General features: G+C 42.4%; 1 protein-coding gene across 3 annotated transcripts in view; it reads right to left on the bottom strand.

Moving 5' to 3' along the window:
- TMTC1 (transmembrane O-mannosyltransferase targeting cadherins 1) overlaps nt 1-19340 on the bottom strand; it is a 153205-nt gene that overhangs the window by 56831 nt on the left and 77034 nt on the right. For all 3 annotated transcript variants that reach the window (XM_080578839.1, XM_080578840.1, XM_080578841.1), the window contains one exon: nt 12598-12719. In XM_080578839.1, coding sequence (XP_080434965.1) covers nt 12598-12719 — 122 coding nt within the window. The remainder of the gene's footprint in view (nt 1-12597; nt 12720-19340) is intronic.

Here is a 19340-nt window from a genome sequence, read left to right as displayed (position 1 = left end):
TCCATTTCTGTCAGTCACGTCCTTTTGCCTGTCAAGTCCATCTTGGGTAGTCAGTGTGCCTTGGCAAAAAGTTTTACGTTAACGAAAATGTCCTACTTTCCGTGGAAAATACTGTATCAAAACTTTCTCAACCAGTCAAGACTAAGGAGGAAAAACCTCTTGCAACTGATACCAGTAGCTAGTCAACTCTGTTTTAAGTGAAAGAGATAAAATAAGTACTTTGAGGGAAGGACAAGATGACCCAGGCCTTGGAGATGTCTAATGGATGATTAACTGAGGAACTGCTAATTAGGAAGAACATTATGTTGACATTCTTGAGGGAAACATCCTGGCTATGCCCTTGAATACATCACCAATTAACATAATATGAATAGTTGGCTGAAAAATAAAGATTAGGAGTACTGTAATGCGAACTATCCGTGAACTATCCTCATCATAATAGTAAAAATCACACCCCTAAGCTGGGAGACCCTGGTCCAACGAGAGACCCTTCCTCTCTGAGGATGCGCAGAATGATTCTGGCATGTCAGCAGGATGCTGATTAGGTAACCAATGGGAGCCTGGGGGAGTGTACAAACATATAAGTGTATTGATTAGGGATTATATAAAGAATGGCTTGGAAAGCCATAACGGGTGCCAGTTTTGTGGGAAACCGCCTGGTACCCAGACTTGCGCTATTCTGAAATAAACAATATCTCGACTTAGCCTGTGGATTGGCTCACTGCACATCGGGTAATGAATCCAAACTTTTGTCGGACAACAGCTTTTGGCGACCCAGATGGGACAGCCATAGAGCCTTGCCCAGATTGTCTTGCTGGCTGCCAGCGGGGAGAAGGGATCTGCAGGACTCCAACATACACCGACTGTTTTGATCAGGGACTCCCGGGACCCTCTCCCTGTCCGGAGGTGGTAAGTGACTCAAGGGTGCGATGCCAAACATCAGTGAGATAGTGCTTTTGGTTAAGGTGAAAAAAGGAGTTAGGAGGCTTTGTTAAAAGACTGATTTGGGCCAGCATTTGTAATAAATATTTTCATACACGTAGACAGTGAAGACCAGAGTTTATGTGGGTACAGACCCCTTTGTCTGGTAAAATGGGGACTAGTCCTTCCTCCAAACCAACCCCTTGTTAACCTTTAGGGTGCATCCATAAGAATTTGAATAAGTTTGGTGGGGATCACCTAACTACAAGAAAGATGAACGCATGCAATGGTGACCTATTTACAAGTTGGATGATGGGAAAAAATGGCAGGAACAGGGTAATTGGGAATATAACATTATTTTACAACTGATGTTATTTTGTCGGAGAACAGGCAAATGGGATGAAGTACCTTATGTAGATTTTTTTTTCTCTATGGGACAACCACAAAACTAGGAAAAAATGTAAACTGTTAATGAATGACAGCAATGTGATCATGATGATGTCGGATAAGGAGAATAAGAATCTCTCCAGGTGGTGTTCGGCATGTATTATTGGAAAAAGGTGTTTGAAATAAAATGAGGAGGAAGAAGATGTACAGTGTTTTTTATCCGATTAAAGAGATTGAGATCGGGGAAATACTGTAGATGAAAGACAGGGAAACAAAGAGTATAGGGGAGTAGAAGGGCAGAAAGATAGTCCAGTAGTAAGGAGAGAAAGGGCACAACCCCCGGTAGTAATTCAGGCCCCACTTTGGGAAGCAGAAGGACCTGCAGGATTGCCAGTTTTTGTAAAGGTACCATTTTCGTCTTCTGACTTAATAAATTGGAAAAAGTCAGCTGGTTCCTACCGAGAAAATCCTAAGAAGGGATACGGAATATTTCAAATGATTGTGCTTAATCACAATCCTGAGTGGAAAGATATGCAGGTTTTGTTAAATGCCCTCCTTCTTCCGGAAGAGAGACTGCTGGTGGTAGAGAAGGCTAACAAGGAAAATAGGAGGATTAATGCAAGGGAAAGGACGGAGCTGTTATGCTGGAACAAGAACCTCCCCGGGATCTAAATACAGATGGAGGTAAAATGCTTGTAAAACTGTATCAGCAGTTAATTTTGTATGGAATTAAACACAGAATAAGAAAGCCTAGGAACATTTTTTCTAAATTATACCAAGTAACTCAGGGTCCTAATGAGGAAACATCAGTATTTTATGAAAGACTATGTGAAGTAGCTAGGAAACAGGCAGATTTAAATCCTGATGATAAGGCAAAGTAACATTTAATATGCTGTTTATAGTATAATCAGCCCCTGATATCTTGATGTAGTTGCAGAGAGTAGATGGAGTTTCACACAGCATCACAGTATCACAGATTTCTAGGTTGGAAGAGACCTCAAGATCATCGAGTCCAACCTCCGACCTAACACTAAGTACTCCACTAAACCATATCGCGAAGCTCTACATCTAAACGTCTTTTAAAGACCTCCAGGGATGGTGACTCCACCACCTCCCTGGGCAGCCCGTTCCAATGCTTAATAACCCTTTCGGTAAAGAAGTACTTCCTAACATCCAACCTAAAACTCCCCTGTCGCAACTTTAGCCCATTCCCCCTCGTCCTGTCACCAGGCACATGGGAGAACAGACCAACCCCCACCTCTCTACAGCCTCCTTTAAGGTAACTGTAGAGAGCGATAAGGTCGCCCCTGAGCCTCCTCTTCTCCAGGCTGAACAAGCCAGCTCCCTCAGCCGCTCCTCATAAGACTTGTTCTCCAGACCCCTCACCAGCTTGGTCGCCCTTCTCTGGACTCGCTCGAGCACATCCCTGTCCTTCTTGTAGCGAGGGGCCCAAAACTGAACACAGTACTCAAGGTGAGGCCTCACCAGAGCCGAGTACAGGGGCACAATCACTTCCCTAGACCTGCTGGCCACACTGCTTCTTATACAGGCCAGGATGCTGTTGGCCTTCTTGGCCACCTGGGCACACTGCTGGCTCATATTCAGCCAACTATCAACCAATACTCCCAGGTCCCTCTCGGCCAGGCAGCTTTCCAGCCACTCATCTCCCAGCCTGTAGCTCTGCTTGGGGTTGTTGCGCCCCAGGTGCAGGACCCGGCACTTGGCCTTGTTGAACTTCATACAGTTGGCCTCAGCCCATCGGTCCAGCCTATCCAGATCCTCCTGCAGAGCCTTCCTGCCCTCGAGCAGATCGACACACGCACTTAGCTTGGTGTCATCTGCAAACTTACTGAGGGCGCTCTGGACGCCCTCATCCAGATCATCGATAAAGATATCAAAGAGGACCGGCCCCAGTACCAAGCCCTGGGGGACACCACTAGTGACCGGCCTCCAACCAGATTTGACTCCATTCACCACAACTCTCTGGGCCCGGCTATCCAGCCAGTTTCTAACCCAGTGAAGCGTACGCCAGTCCAAGCCCCGAGCAGCCAGTTTCTGGAATGCCTATTTCCCAGTTAACTGAGAAAGCTTGTAAGGTATGTAATAATCGAGATTAAGTAGAAAGGGAGAGAAGACAAAAAAGGAAACAAGATTGCAAAAATGCGAACAAGTTTGCTTGCAACAGCTGTGGTTCAAGACCAAATGTTGTCATGTGGTAAAGGATTTCAAAAAGAAGGAAGAGGCAGGATGATGGGAAATCGAGGCAGAGGAAGAGGACAAGGGAGATATATAATATCTCTCTCTCATCCATCTGACTTGCTGGGATTAAATCAGCATGTATATTGTCAGGAGGAGGGGTACTGGGAGAACAAATACCCCAAACTGAACTAATCCAGAGAGCCAAAATTAACAGGTGTTCCTGAAGAGGACTTGTTAATGATTGGCATGGAAGAATCAGATTGAAGGGGACTGGCAGCAGAACTATCCGGTACCCCAGCAGAGCCCCCATTTCCAGTAAAGCTGGGGAATTAAAGTGTAAATTTGGAACTGTAATTTTTTTTAGCAGATACAGGAGCCACTTATTCAGCAGTAAAGCTGCAAGGGACCATTGAGTAAATTCCCTATGCCAGTGACTGGGGCCATGGGAAAGTAAGAGGTTAAATCCTTTTTGCAACCAATTAAATGTGAAATTGAGAAATGAGTTTTGACTCACGAATCTTTATACTTGTCGGAATGTCCCTTGCTTCTATTAGGACAAGACATATTAAATAAATTGCGTGCTGAGATAAATTTTGAGAAAGGAAAAAAAACAAGTACATATTGCTGAAAATAATGCCTGGCAGGCACGAGTATATTTGTTACAGGGAAACTTTGAAGATACTTTGGGAGATTAACAGAATCACCTACCAACTGCAATCAAGGACGCAGTCATACTATTTGTATGGGCAGCCAGGAAACCTGGGAGAGCAAAGTCAGTGGAACCAGTAAAAGCAGAACTCAAGGCAAGAGCAAAACTGGTAAGGAAAAACAATACCCAACAAAATTAGATAAAAAATAATAATTAAAAAAATGGAGCCAAAAATTGAGGTGATAAAATTAACAATGGAACAGAAAATAACAGTATATGTGCCACAAGCAGTGGTTGCAGTTTTAGAAAAAAAGGACATCACTGGTTTTCACCCAGTTGTATGGTACAGTACCAGCCACTGCTGCTAGAGCAAGATGATATTCAATTAAATCTAAGTACTGCCTTGAATCCTGCTTCATTATTGCTGTTGGACAATGAGTAGGAAATTAACCATGACTGCTTGCAAGTTATTGAACAGGTATAGGCTAGCCAACTGGATTTGAGACACACCCCTTAAGAACCCAGATGAAGAATTCTGCACTGATGGAAGCAGTTACGTGGTGTACAGAGAAAATAAACAGGGTATGCAGTGGTGACATTAACCGAATGAAGTAGGAATACTGTCATATAATATCTCTGCACAAAAAAATGAATTAATAGCACTCACAACAGCTCTGGAGTTGGCCCAAGAGAAACGAGTTAATACCCAAACAGGCTCTAAGTATGCTTTTGGAGTGAGACATGTATACGGTGCTATGTGGAAGGAGAGTGCACTGTTGTCTCACAAGGCATCCTGGTTAAATATGGGAATGAGATTTTGAAACTACTTGAGGTGGTACAGAAGCCCAAAGAAGTAGCAGTGATACACTGTGAAGTGCATCAAAGTGGCAGTTCAGACACTGTAAGAGGAAATCGAAAAGCAGACAAGGCAGCTAAGCAAGCAGCTTTAGTTAGCACTATAAATCTTTTATTACCTACCAGAAAGACATCGATAACGACACCAGAAAATACGAAAAAGGAAATTAAACTGGCCGAATTATTAAAGTGTTAAAGATTCAAATGGATAGTGGGTTACTGCTCATGAACAATGTATTGTTACCTCAATTGTTACGGGACAACTGATGACACAAGTTCATTGGGAGACACATGGGAGCTGACACTATAGTAGAAAATAGCACAAAGTATGCCATTGGAGCAAAAATGTTACTAATTGATAAGAGCATAACTCAAAAAAATGAACTCTGACTTAAAAACAATCCTAAAATACAAATAGAACCTCCTCCTGGAGATGTGAAGAAGGGAATTGCTCCTGGTGAGTACTGGCAATTCACAAACTCATTTTTATGAGTTACCAGCTGCAATCAATATAGATACTTACTTGTGCGTGGGGACACTTTTTTTCGGTTGGCCTGAAGCTTTCCTGTGTTAGTAAAGTGCCTACTGATAGAAATAATCCCAATATTTGGAGTAACTGAAGGGATGTCATCAGATAAGGGGCCTCACTCTGTGGCAGTACTCATCCAAGAAACGGCTAGGATACTGAACATAAAATGGGATTTACATAACCCATGGAGGCCACATTCTAGTGGCAAGGCAGAAAGGATGAACCAAACATTGAAAGGACAAGTAAGAAAACTGTGCCAGGTGACCCAGTTGAAGTGGATGGAGGTTTTACCAATAGTATTACCTGGAGTCCAGGGTAACTCCCAGAGCTCAAGAAAATGTAAGCCCGTTAGAAATACTGTATGGGAAACCTTATACTATAAATTTAACTGGGAAACCTGATCAGATGTATGTGACTAGGAATCAAGCACTTACAGATTATCTTTCATCCATTTTTTTTTCCAATTCTTGGATACTAAATGATTAAAAGACACCAGAACCACCACCCCTGCTGAAAAAACACAAGCCTCAGAGCTCAAAACTATCACTGTGATAAAGTAACAGGTAGTGTGTTTAACTTACTACTGAGTCTGCTGAATAAAATGTCAAAATTTCACCAGAATTAAGAGGCCTTTTCCTGGATTAAGGTCTGCAGTTCATATCCAAAGACAGAGAGAACCCTAAACACGCAGAATATATCTAATTTGGAAACATGTAATCTTATGAGTTAGTATTAGATTTTGGTTTTGGCTCTAAATTAAAATCTGTAGGCCTATATTAAAGATACTTAGAAATGACCAGTTAAGTCATCAAAATGATTGACCTCCACGAGCAACGTGGTCTTCTATTCAGAACATGATGTAATTAGAGAAAATCCAGGAACTCTTATTTTCCTTATTAGAGAGAAAATATGAACTAGAAATGAATGATTTAGGTAACCTTTGAATAGCTATTTAAACATTTGGACACATTTCCCTTTCCTCCTTTCCAATGTAAGTCATGTGATAAACAAATTCACTTCATTAGAGTGCCTGAGTCCAAGATTTCACTTCCAACAGACTCCTGTCTGAAATATTTCCAGGTAATAAAGAACCTTTTCATGCTTTTGATTATTGTATGCATTACAGAAAGAAAACAGTTTATAAATGAAAATTCCTAGATAATTCGATAGGTATTCCACAGACACTTTTTTTTTTATAAGAATATCTTATATTCTTTAGTCAGGGTCTATATGCTGCAGTTTTAATTAAAATACTATAATAACTTACAGAATTCTGTAACAGGGATATAATTTTCCATTTAGTTCCATCTCGAGTCTCCAAAAACCTCACGTAAGAAACTATTTTCTATTAAATGTCATAACACATCTTCTTAAGGGGACCACATTCCCTTGTAATAATTCCTCTTTTAGTCAACATGACTAAATAGATTATTTCCACAAGATGGCATTAACTTAATTTATTGCTATTTCTCAGAAGCAGTACCCTTACATACCTGTATTATCTTCAAAAGGAGAATAAATGTGTTTGAAGGTTTTTCTTTAACCTAATACATTATGATAAAACCAAAAATCTTTCCAGAATAGCCATTAATGCTTATGCTCAACACAAATCTAGCATTTTCCTGAATCAATTGTACATGGCCAAAACAAAACGTGCTTCTCAAAAGCATGTTTTAAATTTAGTTAAAATAAGGCAAGACTGCAGTCTAGACCAAACGCGCCATGAGCTAATCTTTTTCAGCTTTGCAGAATCACTTGGGCTTTCATTCCTATATCTTTATTGCCTTTCGCCAAAATATCTGGCGCTAGCATCTCGGCATTTCTTGCCTGCATTAACAGAGGATGGCTGCTTTGATTTCCCCTTGAAGTGTTTAATAGGGGTGGGCAAGCCTTCAAAAGCAAGGAGCTTAGCTTTGGACATGCATCTGAAAGGTAGACTCTTACAGGGTTTAGCCTTCCTACAAGCAGTTAATCCCCATAGCCCCCTTCTGAAGGACAGAGCAGAGTTGTTATCCCTGTTTAACAGAGGGGGAAGCAGAAGGGGAGTCGCCCAACTCAGCCGAGGTCCCGGCGTGCTGGCAGAGGGCTCAGCTCAGCACTGACTCCAGCCGCCATCTATTTCATGGGCTGCTGCTATCTTCCAAAATCCCCAGCAGGCACACTCTCCAGTCATGGTAAAGAGGTCTTGGGAGGGGGTCTGGCCCACTGACACTACATAAGGTGCCCTCCGTGCCCTGCCAGCACCCCCGGGTCCACGGCGCGTTACAGAGAATATAATCCAGCTCGCACCTCTTGCACTGCAGCAGCTCCATGGCCCTCATAGGAACAGCAGCAACAGTGAGGCATTAAAATCGTGGGGTTTTAAGTAAATGGAGCAGGCGTGACATGGATTCCAGATCCAGATCCCAAGGGAATTGTGGATTCTGCTCTAAAGCATCAAACAGTTTAATTATGTTGGTGAACTGAGATCAGGGAGCAAATAAACTGGCTGCATGGAGTCAGTGGGGTTTCTGTTGCTGACTTTGCTTTGGGTCAGAACTTAGCTCCAATTGAAAATAGAAGCTTCTTCTGTAAATTAGGTAATCGCTTACTGGATCTGATCTGAATACCAAAGGAATGCTGAAGAGGTAAACAGGAATTTGGCTCCTCTGGCTTGGTAAACTTGCAGCTTCAAATAACTTTATCGAAAGCAGTGGCAATGGAAACTGAAAATACATCACCACCACCATGTCACATAGCTGGTCTTGAAGAAAATAATGTGGAGTGTGTGACATGCTCCAAAAAAGAGAAGCACCATCCTCAAGTAGCTGCCTTGTAAGCAATGAGGACTTCTGCTCAGGGATATACAGGTTCATAAAAATTGTAAAATATCCCATTTCCACCACCAAGTTCTTTCTTTTTCCTCTTTTTTCTTTTTCTTCCTTATTACAGAAGATAATAATACACAGAATTACACTAATTGGAACAAATGCATTAGCACACAATCAAAAACGTGCTTTATGCAAAGGCAAAAATTCCATATAGTCCCTGCATTGCTATGGAAATGGGAAAGGGAATAGGAATATGGAAAGGGAAAGCCTTCAGGTGATATGCTAAGTTCCTGAAAAATACAGGTGCACTTTTTTCTGGTTGCTGGCTTTCTTGCAGATTATTAGATAGACACTGAACCAAATGCCCCGCTGTATAATAGAGCAGTGGTCTCATCTTCTAGTATTGACAATTAGGGTTGCAACATCAACTTTTAACAAACTGAGGAGCTGGTGAAAAAAATGACAGCAAGCTGTAACTGCCTCAGTTGGGAAAGAGTAACAGTGTACTCTGCAACCCACTCCTTGCAAAAAGCAAGGCAAGTGAGCTGCCAGAAAAGTCATGAGGGTACCTGCTGTGTTGCCTATTGCTTTCATCTGGGTGGCTCTCCAAGTCAGAAATACGCCATCCAGCAATGCTTTGGTTGATTTGTTGGTTGATACGAGCTTGTAAAGACCAGCTTCAGACATCCAGCTACAACACAGCATCCCAGCCAGGGCCACTGCTAGCAGAGCAGAGTAAAAGATGAGGAAAATAGAAATTACTCCCCTAGGATAGGTCTGATCCTATAAAGCAGAGCAACCCCAGCTCTGCTGCTAAGTCAGCAGGGCTGGCAGCTCCTGGATGCATGGCCCCAGAGGCTGCAGTGCCCCTTCTGTTTCTCTGTGTGAAACGGCAGGAGCTAGTGCTCCGGGGTTCAGGTTCAGTGAGACAAATGGCTCACGGCTCAGAAAAAACTGAATGCACAAAGTTGTTCCTGATTTTAAAACAATTAGGTTGTATGTGGCCACTGCAGATATGCAGCATGCATAATTACATCTATATTTTAAGGAGAGGAAAACCTGCCGTGGTTTGAGTCTTTCCCTGATCCAGCTATTTATTTTGATGCCTCTCTTGAAAATTGTGGCCTTTGGAGCTGTATCCTGCCCACCTCTCCCAAGGTACACATTTCACATCTTTAGCCTCTTGAAAACAAGCTTTCTCACCCTTCAGGATAAGAAAACAACAACAAAAAATACAATTTGAAGTTTAAAGACAATAAATTGATCTCCCATGAAATTTTTCAGGTTTAGGCAATATTACTTTTTTAAAGTTCTGATTTAAACAACTAAGCACTTGTAACCCTCAAATGAAAACTAAATACAAGAAATATTTCCTCCAAATACTACTGTTTTGCTGAAGTCAATTAAAGAAAACATTCAGCCAGGTTGACTTATCTCATATCCCTCTCCCCTGAGGCATGGCTGCAGACAGAAGGGGAATTGTTCAAAATAACCCATCAGCCTCCAGAAGGCAAGGCCCAGCTGTATAATTAGCCATTGAGCAAAAGGCTTGTTCCTTGTTCCTTTCCATTTACAACATCTTTTACATAAATCTTTGGGACCTTACTCAATTTTTATTGAAAACAAAACGCTTGACATTTTGCTCAGGTAACTACGGAGCAACACTGAATTAGGATTTCAGGCTGTGACATGTATACGCAAGCGTGTAAAACCGTAATATCCACAACTACTAATAAAAGGCTATTACTTGAAACAGAGGTAGAAAAGCACCTTCTAGCATAAGCCCAGAAACACAGGTCACCAAGTTCTTGCCATCTGACTCAGTACTTCTGTCTAAATAAAGCTGAATGACCACCTCCGAGTTGTAAACTGAATTTTACAGAAGAAACTGCAAGGCATAGGAAAAGCACTTTTCAAGACGTAACATAAGAAAACTGCCAAAGGCTGTTCTAAATAAAGAACACGACTCCTTACGAGAGCCATCACTATTAAACTGCCACGTTCCCGAGGAAGAGAAAAAAACATCATCATTTTAGTTCTGCCATAGTCCGGAATGCTCACAGAAGCCCTCTTCACTGCTCGTGTTGTTTTGAACCCAGAGGATTTAAAGAGAGCTCATTTCTTAGTAACTGAGCCTAGAAATCAGCTCTCAAGATCCTTTGGCTAGAAAGTGTCCCCTTCATCAGTGCTCGTGGTACCTGCCCTCTCCCTTAGCTGTGGGGTTTTTGCCTGCCAGCCTGGGCTAAGAGCAAAGAACACATATTGCAAAGCAGGGCACGAGTGATCTGAGCAAAGCAGGAGATCCAGGGACTCCAACACAGGTTTATTCTAGAGAAATCATTTAATCCCCCCCACCTCAGTTTTCCTGCCTGAAAAAAAGGGGGGGGCAACTGTCAATTACCTACTTTGTAGGTCATATATTTGCAATGCCAATAGGGAGATGAAAAGCATTATACAAACTATATGCACACACGTTAACGCTGATTAATTTTCTCTGTGCAAACATCTCCCTTTTTCTTCTTCATTGCCCCTCCTCTCATTATATCAGCAGTCTCATCTGGAGGAGGACAAGGAACTGCTGACAGCTGAAGTATTTTCCGCAGTTGTTCTTTTGAGATTCAGAAATGCAACCACTCAACACAGCCTTGTGTTCAGCTGACTGTTCCTTAATAGCTTTGCGCTTTCATGTGTTTCCTCATTTTCTGTTACATGAATTTAAAGCAATCTGATTTTCAAGTTAATTTGAAATGATGCAAGATCCATTAGTTGAGGGTATCATTTGCAAAATAACTCAGAGGGACAACTTTCACTCTCTATACTTCTAGGTATACTCCCACCAGACAAAAGCAGGGCTAGTAATGTGAATAAAAGCAGTAGGATTTGACCCAAAAAGCAAGTCAGTATACAGCAGAGCACAGAAACATAGCCTGTGTAAAAGGCTTGCAGTAAATGCAATAACTCTAGTTTTATACCAACGAGCAGTCTTTTTGTGATAATACTTACACAAAGGATTGTCAGAATAAGCAAAGGCATTGCAAAAGAAAACCTGTAAGCGTGTTTTTCTAGGATTTTTGGAATTACACAAAGTACAGTGTAAACAGTGGAATAAAATTATTGTTTTAGTTATCCCAAAGCAATCCAAAGTGAAATCGAGGACTGTACTTTGTTGACAGCTCCACAAGGACAGCTCCCATTAGAGATAACAGGAGCTGACCCTCTGCACCTGCAGGTAGATTTGGGCCTACTGACTTGCGACATTCAAGAATGACTGTTTATGCTCATGGCTGGAACAAACTTCAAGGGCACAGGCTGCCCAGAGAGGCTGTGGAGTCCCTATCCTTGGAAATACTCAAAAACTGTCTGGACATAGTCCTGAGCAACCCGCTCTAGGAGGCCCTGCTTGAGCAGGGGGTTGGACCAGATGACCTCCAGAGGTCCCTTCCAACCTCAGCTATTCTCTGATTCTGCAAAATGGGTAACTGTCTGGTGCATCTTGGATAAATGTCCTCTAACTGCCACTGTAGCCACCAGTCTGGATACTGTGGAGATGTCAAAGTAACGCCTCAAAGCTGTCCTTGAGTAAAAGAAATGGGAAGAACTCAGACCACTAAAGCAACACTTGTTAAGAGGCTGGAAACTGGAGGAAACCCTGGGGCAGATGCTGAGGGATGGAGGAGGGGCTGGATTTTCCTCATCCTCTTCCACAACTGCAAATCCTCCGCTCATAGATGTGTCTGCATACAGGCAGAAGGTCAGGTACATATTCCACAACTCAAGTCAGCAGCCTTTTAAGACAGCAATACTGTCATCTTTGTTTTCACTGATCACCTAATGTAGAGGGAAAGCTGAGCAATACCACAATAAAAATGACAAGTTAAATCTTCAGACACTGTCCTTAAGGTAGAGACATTGACAATTAATAATGTGAGTTGATAATGCTTTCAGAAAGAGTGGTGGGGAACAATCCTCAAGAAACAACACCTCATCACTGTATTCAGCTGTTTCAAACCCATCAAAATCTGTGTTGAAAAAAAGAAATGAATTTGGCTAGCTTTACTCTGGACAAGCAATCTGCTGTCAAATGACTATAAAATCCCTCATACTATCATGCCAAACCTCAAAGGCAGAGAGCATACTGACTACCAAAATAATGTTTGAAGTATTGCAAAAGGGAAGAAATAATCTTGTCTGCTTTTAGAAAATGGGATGGTGGTCTCATTAGAAAGGAATTCAATTGCAATAGTTACCTCGGCATGTAAAGGACTCGCTCTGCCACCACAAATCCCACCCTGAAGAAGAGGTTGCTGGCTGGGATGAATGGGAAAACCAGGAACAACAAGCCAACCAAAACTTCTTTATGTTCCAGTTTCTGCAATAACAGAAAATTAAACAAATATCAACTAAAAAAAATCCAATTTCATTCACCACTAAATTTCCCCTTTCCTTCTGATATTCTTATTCACAAAAAGAAGCAACTCAGGTTAATGTTTGGTATGTTTTGCATTTAAAGAAATTATTTCAAGATACTGTTTTTCCATATTTGCATACTGTCTGTGCATCTGCTGTGTCCAGAAAGTGCAAAAAGACTGATGACAGGACATACTATTCTCAGTATCTCTCCCAATGTCAGTTCTATTGTATGCAGCTCTCCTGAGATGTCACAGATAGCACCTCAGAGGCACTCCATATTGGTAATAGTGTGAATGTATATATTAACATGTCCATCACAATATGGCCGTATGAAAATATACAAGTGCATATCACACACAGACTGTGGTGTGCAATCCTAAGTGTTCATAAATGAGGAAAAGCTGTTCAATCAGTCACATTTTATGTACAGAAAACTAGCCCCAAATGGCACATTAATGCAGTCATTTTATCCCTTTCAAGACAATACGTAAACTTGAAATGGTAGTTTCTCACACAAGGTCTCTGTACTCATACAGAGCTGGAAATTTGAGGCTTACTATATATTAAAGCTAATGTCTTTCACTTAAGCTCAGTTAATGCCCTTCACCTGAGCTCACTTCAACATTGCTCTTTGAGGAGAAATCTAATCGCCACATGCAGTTCAAAACAACTGTGATTTGCGTGGCTGCCACAAAAATCTCAGGATGCAGTTAACCACCAGCAGCCCCCGTTCCCACCACAGAAAGAGCAAAGCCTCCTTAGGCAAGTTTAGCTTCACTATTAGCTCCACCCCAAGATGTTGAATCATTTTGTGCTTTCTGTTGGTGATCTCGAAGGATAAAATCAGGCTAACAGAAATGTAGTATTAGGTCTGTAAAATCATCCAGCCAGGCATTTGTGCTTTCCTGCCCTGCCTGTGATACTGCTGTCTCATCAGTCACCACAGCACCGTTCTGCATCCATTTAAAGAAGTCTCGTTTTGTCACATTTAGAAACAGATGCAAGCAGAATTGCTTAATGGTTGTAGTACTTTCTAATTGTTTTGGGCAATTTCTCAGCTTCAGAGAACAAATTGACTTACAAAGCTTTAGGTGGGGGGGCCTAAATTTAGAAACACTGAATGAGATTTTTGAGTAGAGGAGCGGAGTCCAGTCAATGATGTGGGGCCAAGCAGTACAGCCTGCCTTGCTTTTGCACACCTAGAGACTGCAACACCAGTTACCACTGCCCTAATCCATGACTGAAATTCAGAAGTCCCAGTGTTAAAATCCTGTTCTGTGGAAAAGATAATGAACATTTTCCATGGGCACAAAAATCAAGGGTACATTTTAGAAGGCTAATCTGGCACACAGCCACGTATCAACCCACTACAACTACAGGACTGAATCATTTATACATACTAAGCACATTTACTGAGGACAGGATCTATCTTTTCGAACTTTAGCCATCTGAAAGCTAGCCATTTAGGCTGGACTCAGTATCTAATCTACCACTTTAGTCAATGAAAAGCACACTCGGCAGGTGACTAAGCATCCTAAGGGACTACAGGGGTGCTACATCATACACCTGCTGCAGGGTCTTATTGACCTCTGGTCCAGAGGAACTGTGTTTAGGTGGTTCAAATTATGTCTTCTCGGAGTGTGTAATGCTATCAAGGTTGTCCAGAGGTGGACCATGTTGGTGCCTCAGCTGTCACACAAGCAAGAATGACAAGCAGTATCCTCATAGCTTCTCAAACACACCAGCGGCACGTTACTTCTCACAACCGCTCAGCAATACCCTTCTCGCAGACTTTACTTACCAGTTTGCATTACCAGGTTCAGCCTGTTAGGTGAACATTCTTTGAGAAAGAGATAGCACTGTACAAGCATGAATGGTACCAGAGACCATTTAGAAGGAGAAAAAAAAACGTAGATTGACTTTCACATAGATAAAAGTCAAGACTGAGTCTGAATGATGTAGATATACTTGCCACAGAGAGAAAACTAAGTTGGAAGAATGTTTTAGGAAAACAATCACTTTCTGAAGGCAACTTTTCAACCAGTACCAACTTCTAAAAAGCTATCAGCAGTCCTGCACTGCAAAGACGTTACACATTGAGCATTTGCCCCCAAGAATGAAGGGAACCAACAGACTCTCTCCCTCAGCATTGGGGCCCCACCAAGTAGAGTGTTTGGAAACCCCTGAGTAAAAAAGGACCTGATGTTGCTTTAACAGAGAGTCTTTCTACACCTAGTGAACTGCTGGTTCACAAAAAAAATGCACTGACTTCCCCTGGATTGAAGAAGAAACACAAGGCAGGGAGAGAAACAATTCATTTCTCCAGGCACCTTTATTAATACCCACTTTAAGCAGCACCACAATTACCTGCTTCTTGTCTACTTTTTCAGTGCATTTAAAACACAGTTACTACTGCCTTCCTGGTGTCACAGCAAAACCTAAAATACATTATTCCCAGAGCTGAAACTGACACCAATCCATAAAGCTGATGAGCAGAGGTGCCCAGTAATGATCATTTGGGCTTGTAATTACAATGGAATTGGACAGAAAAAAGAATGGATTAAAAATTATTTCTCAACTCTGAATGCAGCAAATTATCAGTCCTAGCTCAAAAAAACTCTGGACATGTATTCCATTCCTCTCCTGCCCCTTGACACTACTTTCCCTTCCCACCTTGTCTGGCCTAATTTTGGTGCCCACGTGCTGCCATCACTCTACCCCATGAGTCTGACAACAAAGACCCAGAGGCACAAGAATGTATGTTGGGCCAGAGGGTGTGCACGGCTAATGCAGAAAATGTTCCCCACGACACACTCTTGCTCTAAAATGAGCCAGCTATCAAATAGTTCCCCAGTTGTTGTTTGTTAAATCAATAACTGGGGAAGCAACCTCTAGTTAACCTCTCTGGGAAGGACACGGTGTTACTCAAGGCTGCAGCGCTGCAGATAAGCAAAAGAAACTGAACGCTGGAGAAAGACAAATAAAACCTGCATATCCAATGCGAAAAAGGAAAATGTGGGAATTGGCCAGACTGAAGGAGAAAACAGTATTGTGGGCCTTTTCTCTCGCACAACAAGTCACAGCTCTGGACTAATGTCATTGAAGGCTGCCAGCTCAGTCCCTCCGGCAGGGCTCCGAGACTGGAAGCAGCACTGTGCAACAGCTTCGCGGAGAAGCAGAATCCTCTGTGGCGCCACTGCCTTCTGAAACAAGACATATCTGGCAGCACCCTTTTTAAAGCATTCAGTTCAGGCAGAGGCTTTTGTTAAGACCTGGTCCTTGAAGGCCTTTAAGTTTAAGGGCACTGGGCTAAGCATTGTTTGGTTGCGTTTAAACTTTCCCATTTTAGGAACACAAGGTCAGTGTTTTTAAACCCTTCTATGGTTTAGCTCTAGCCCCGTGTGTCAAAATGGCACCCCAGCCAAAATAACAAAGCGGTTATTTTTTGTTTTAGGGGGAAACAATATGTGTTGTCTTTGTTATTCTAAAACAAATGCACAAGACAAAGAAATGAAACCCACTGGTTCTGTGACTTCCATTCCCATTACATCCCTTACCATCCCCACCCTACACGTTCCCCTCACTGTACCATGGCTAAAAGGCCCCAGCTAGGCTTTGGCTGGTTTTGTGTTACGCATGGTCTCGCTGGCGAGACATCCCACTGTGGCTCTCATCCCACAGCGGCTCTCATCCCGCAGCCACTCCAGAGCTCGGGGTTTGGGTTTCTCTCCTCCACCCACCCATTATCTTTTCCAAAACTTGTAAGCACACTTTGTGTGCTTACACACATGCCCTGCTGCTGTGCCCTGCCTGGGAGGCCTGGCAGTAGGATCTTCCATCGAACACAAGCCATAGGAGATTGCCCTCCATGTTTTGTTGAAACAACAAAGACAACATGCAGCTTGTTACATTTTTCAAAATTATTTGGTTGGTGACTTACTGTTTAATTACTCTGGTCATCTGAGCCACTTATGAGACAGCTGAGCTAAAGGTGGCAGAGCCAACATATTCCAAGTGCCCAGAGCAATAGTAAAAGCTTTTAAAGGGGTAAGGAATTCTGCTTGTCTTTTTTCCCTTAAAATAAAAAGGACTGAAATTACAGATCACTTCATTCATTTTACAGAGAGACAATTCCTTCTATCTTAAAAATCGTGCGTTCTCCTGGAAATATTAGACTTTCCTTCCTACCTGTCACAGGTCTCTAAGAAAAAAAAAGGCACATTCGAATTAATCTTAGAATGATTCCTTTTGTTAAAAACCAACTAACTTTAAAACAGAATAGCATTTCTTATATCATATTGTTTGGTGGGGGGTTTCATATTCACATCTACCTGGAGTTATAATTAGGCATTCATTATACTGTAACCAAAACCAATAAAGAGGAATTTTTAACCCTGCTACTTTTCATACACTTATCAAAGAACTAAAGAATTCATGCCTTCTCCCAGATGGAAGACAAAATGCCGTCACCCTATCTCAGACAAAACAGAAAAGAATCATTTCCAGGTCAAAAACCATCAACATAGCAATAAATCTCAAAAATTGCTTCCTTGGCAATTTGGAAGGAAAGGAAGAAAGTCTAGAGTTTACAACTGAAAGAGAGCTTCCACGGTATTACTCATAAGACATATTCCTGAGCTAGAAATAAATATCTTTTTACTACTGTTATATCGCAAGTCTTCTGCGAGCCATAGCCCACTAAGTACAAGTACAGGATGTACACAGACTGCTTTGAAATATCTGTCATAAACTATGGACTTGCATAAGCAATTCCCTATCTTTCCCATTAAGAAGGCACGGTCTGAGGTGCCAGACCCATCAAGCCTTACAGAGTGATGGTGAGACTCCTGTTCGCACTCCCTGGCACCTCCGAGAGCTGAGGCATCCAAGAGCAGAGCTGCAAGGACAGCCTTCCTCCTGGCTCAGGGAAGACAGCAGCTGGGCAAACAAGTCCAAGCAAACTCAGTTCTGTTATAACCTGAAGAGTTTCTGAAAGTGCCTATACATGCTTGCCTGTTCAACGAGAAGGTGGAAATCAAATGGGTTTAATTTCTTCCTCTAACAGCTTATTTTGAGAATGAGGCAAGCGTCACCTCTCCACCATTTAGACCCAACAGCTCCATGGAGGAAAGACTTCCTTCCTACCAGAAGCATAAATCACCCTCTGCCAGGGGGCTCTGGATGGTCCGTCGCAGCCAGTGAGATGTTATGCTTGGAACATCTGGCTGCAAGTGCAGAGACGCTGGCATCCAGGAAAGTTGGTAGTGCACGGCTGTGTAACAGCAACAAACGCTACTGCACATTTTCAGACGCTTTCAGGCCTGGGAGGTAAGCACATTATCCATTAAATGAAACAAAGATTCAAAGGAGCTCCAAGCCTATCTGCAGATCACAGACGGGATTATAATTCTTCAGAAGAATTCTTATTCCTAAAATCCATTTGTGCAAGTGCTTAGTGCAGACCGCACTCAAACTTAATTCACCTGCTCCTGTTGTATCAGTCACTCACGAAGCCACGAGCAGCTCGGCAATGGGATACCTTACCAGCCTGTGCAAGCCACTGGTAGCATCTCACACGGCATGAGGTCAGGATCTACAGCACCTGCTCTTGCACTTCCACATACGCAATATTAAAGATAAAAGGGATTCTGTAAAAGCATGTCAAATTCACCGTGCATTCATGCGTAAGTGATAAAAAGCAAACTTTAGCTCATCAGGAAGCAACCCTAGGGATTCACTCTGCCACAGGAAGAAGCGGCTGTTGATGGAAAGCTAGCAGAAGCAAGCACCGGGTGCTCCCCAGTCCCACCTCTCTGATGCAGACACAGATCGAGAGGTGATGACAGAGCTGTACAGTGCCCCAGGTCCCATCAGCATGGTTTTCTTTAGATCACCAGCAGAAATCAGGATGGGACACGTACGTCTATCTTCTGTGGCCAAACAGGAGGGCACTGGGGAGCTGTGACTGTTTTGCTCTGCTGCCTGAGCAAACGGTGCCAAAAGTCAGGTGTCAACAGATGGTCTGAAAAATGCAAACATTTGGTAAGGCAAAGGTAACTGCCCAGTTTCAAAATTGGCTCTGACTCTGGGCTTAATCAACTTGCTCCTACAAAAAGGAGACACAAATTGTGTAATCACCACAATTTATCAGGACTTTTATTCTTTCACCTCATCCAAAAAATTAAAATTAAAAAGATCGGAAAATCGGTATCTTCAGTAGTGCCAGCTGCATGAATGCCAGGCTTAGCAAGTCACTGTCTTCCGAAAATAACTCAAGTTTTCCTTGGTGACCATCTAGTTCTGATAAAATCACCCACAGTTACTACTGACTAGAATTAAACAAATTTTATACTTCACTGATAGTCCGAAGCCGTGGAGGTTTCCAATGCTGTTTTGACCACCACTGCTGACTATTAACCATCTGACATGCTGATCCCTTTTCTAATATTTGGCAGCAGCAGCAAAAACTACTTTCCAGTTCAGTAGCAGGAGTATCTGCTCAGGAGCTGGTACGCAGGCAAACAGAAACCAGTCAGAAACAGATTCAAAACCTCTGGAAGCATCACTGGCTCCCTAATCA

Source organism: Anser brachyrhynchus, assembly GCF_964034855.1.
Source record: "Anser brachyrhynchus genome assembly, chromosome: 1".
NCBI lineage: Eukaryota > Metazoa > Chordata > Aves > Anseriformes > Anatidae > Anser > Anser brachyrhynchus.
The sequence above is the reverse complement of the archived record's forward strand: the minus strand, read 5'-3'. Positions and strand labels throughout refer to the sequence as shown.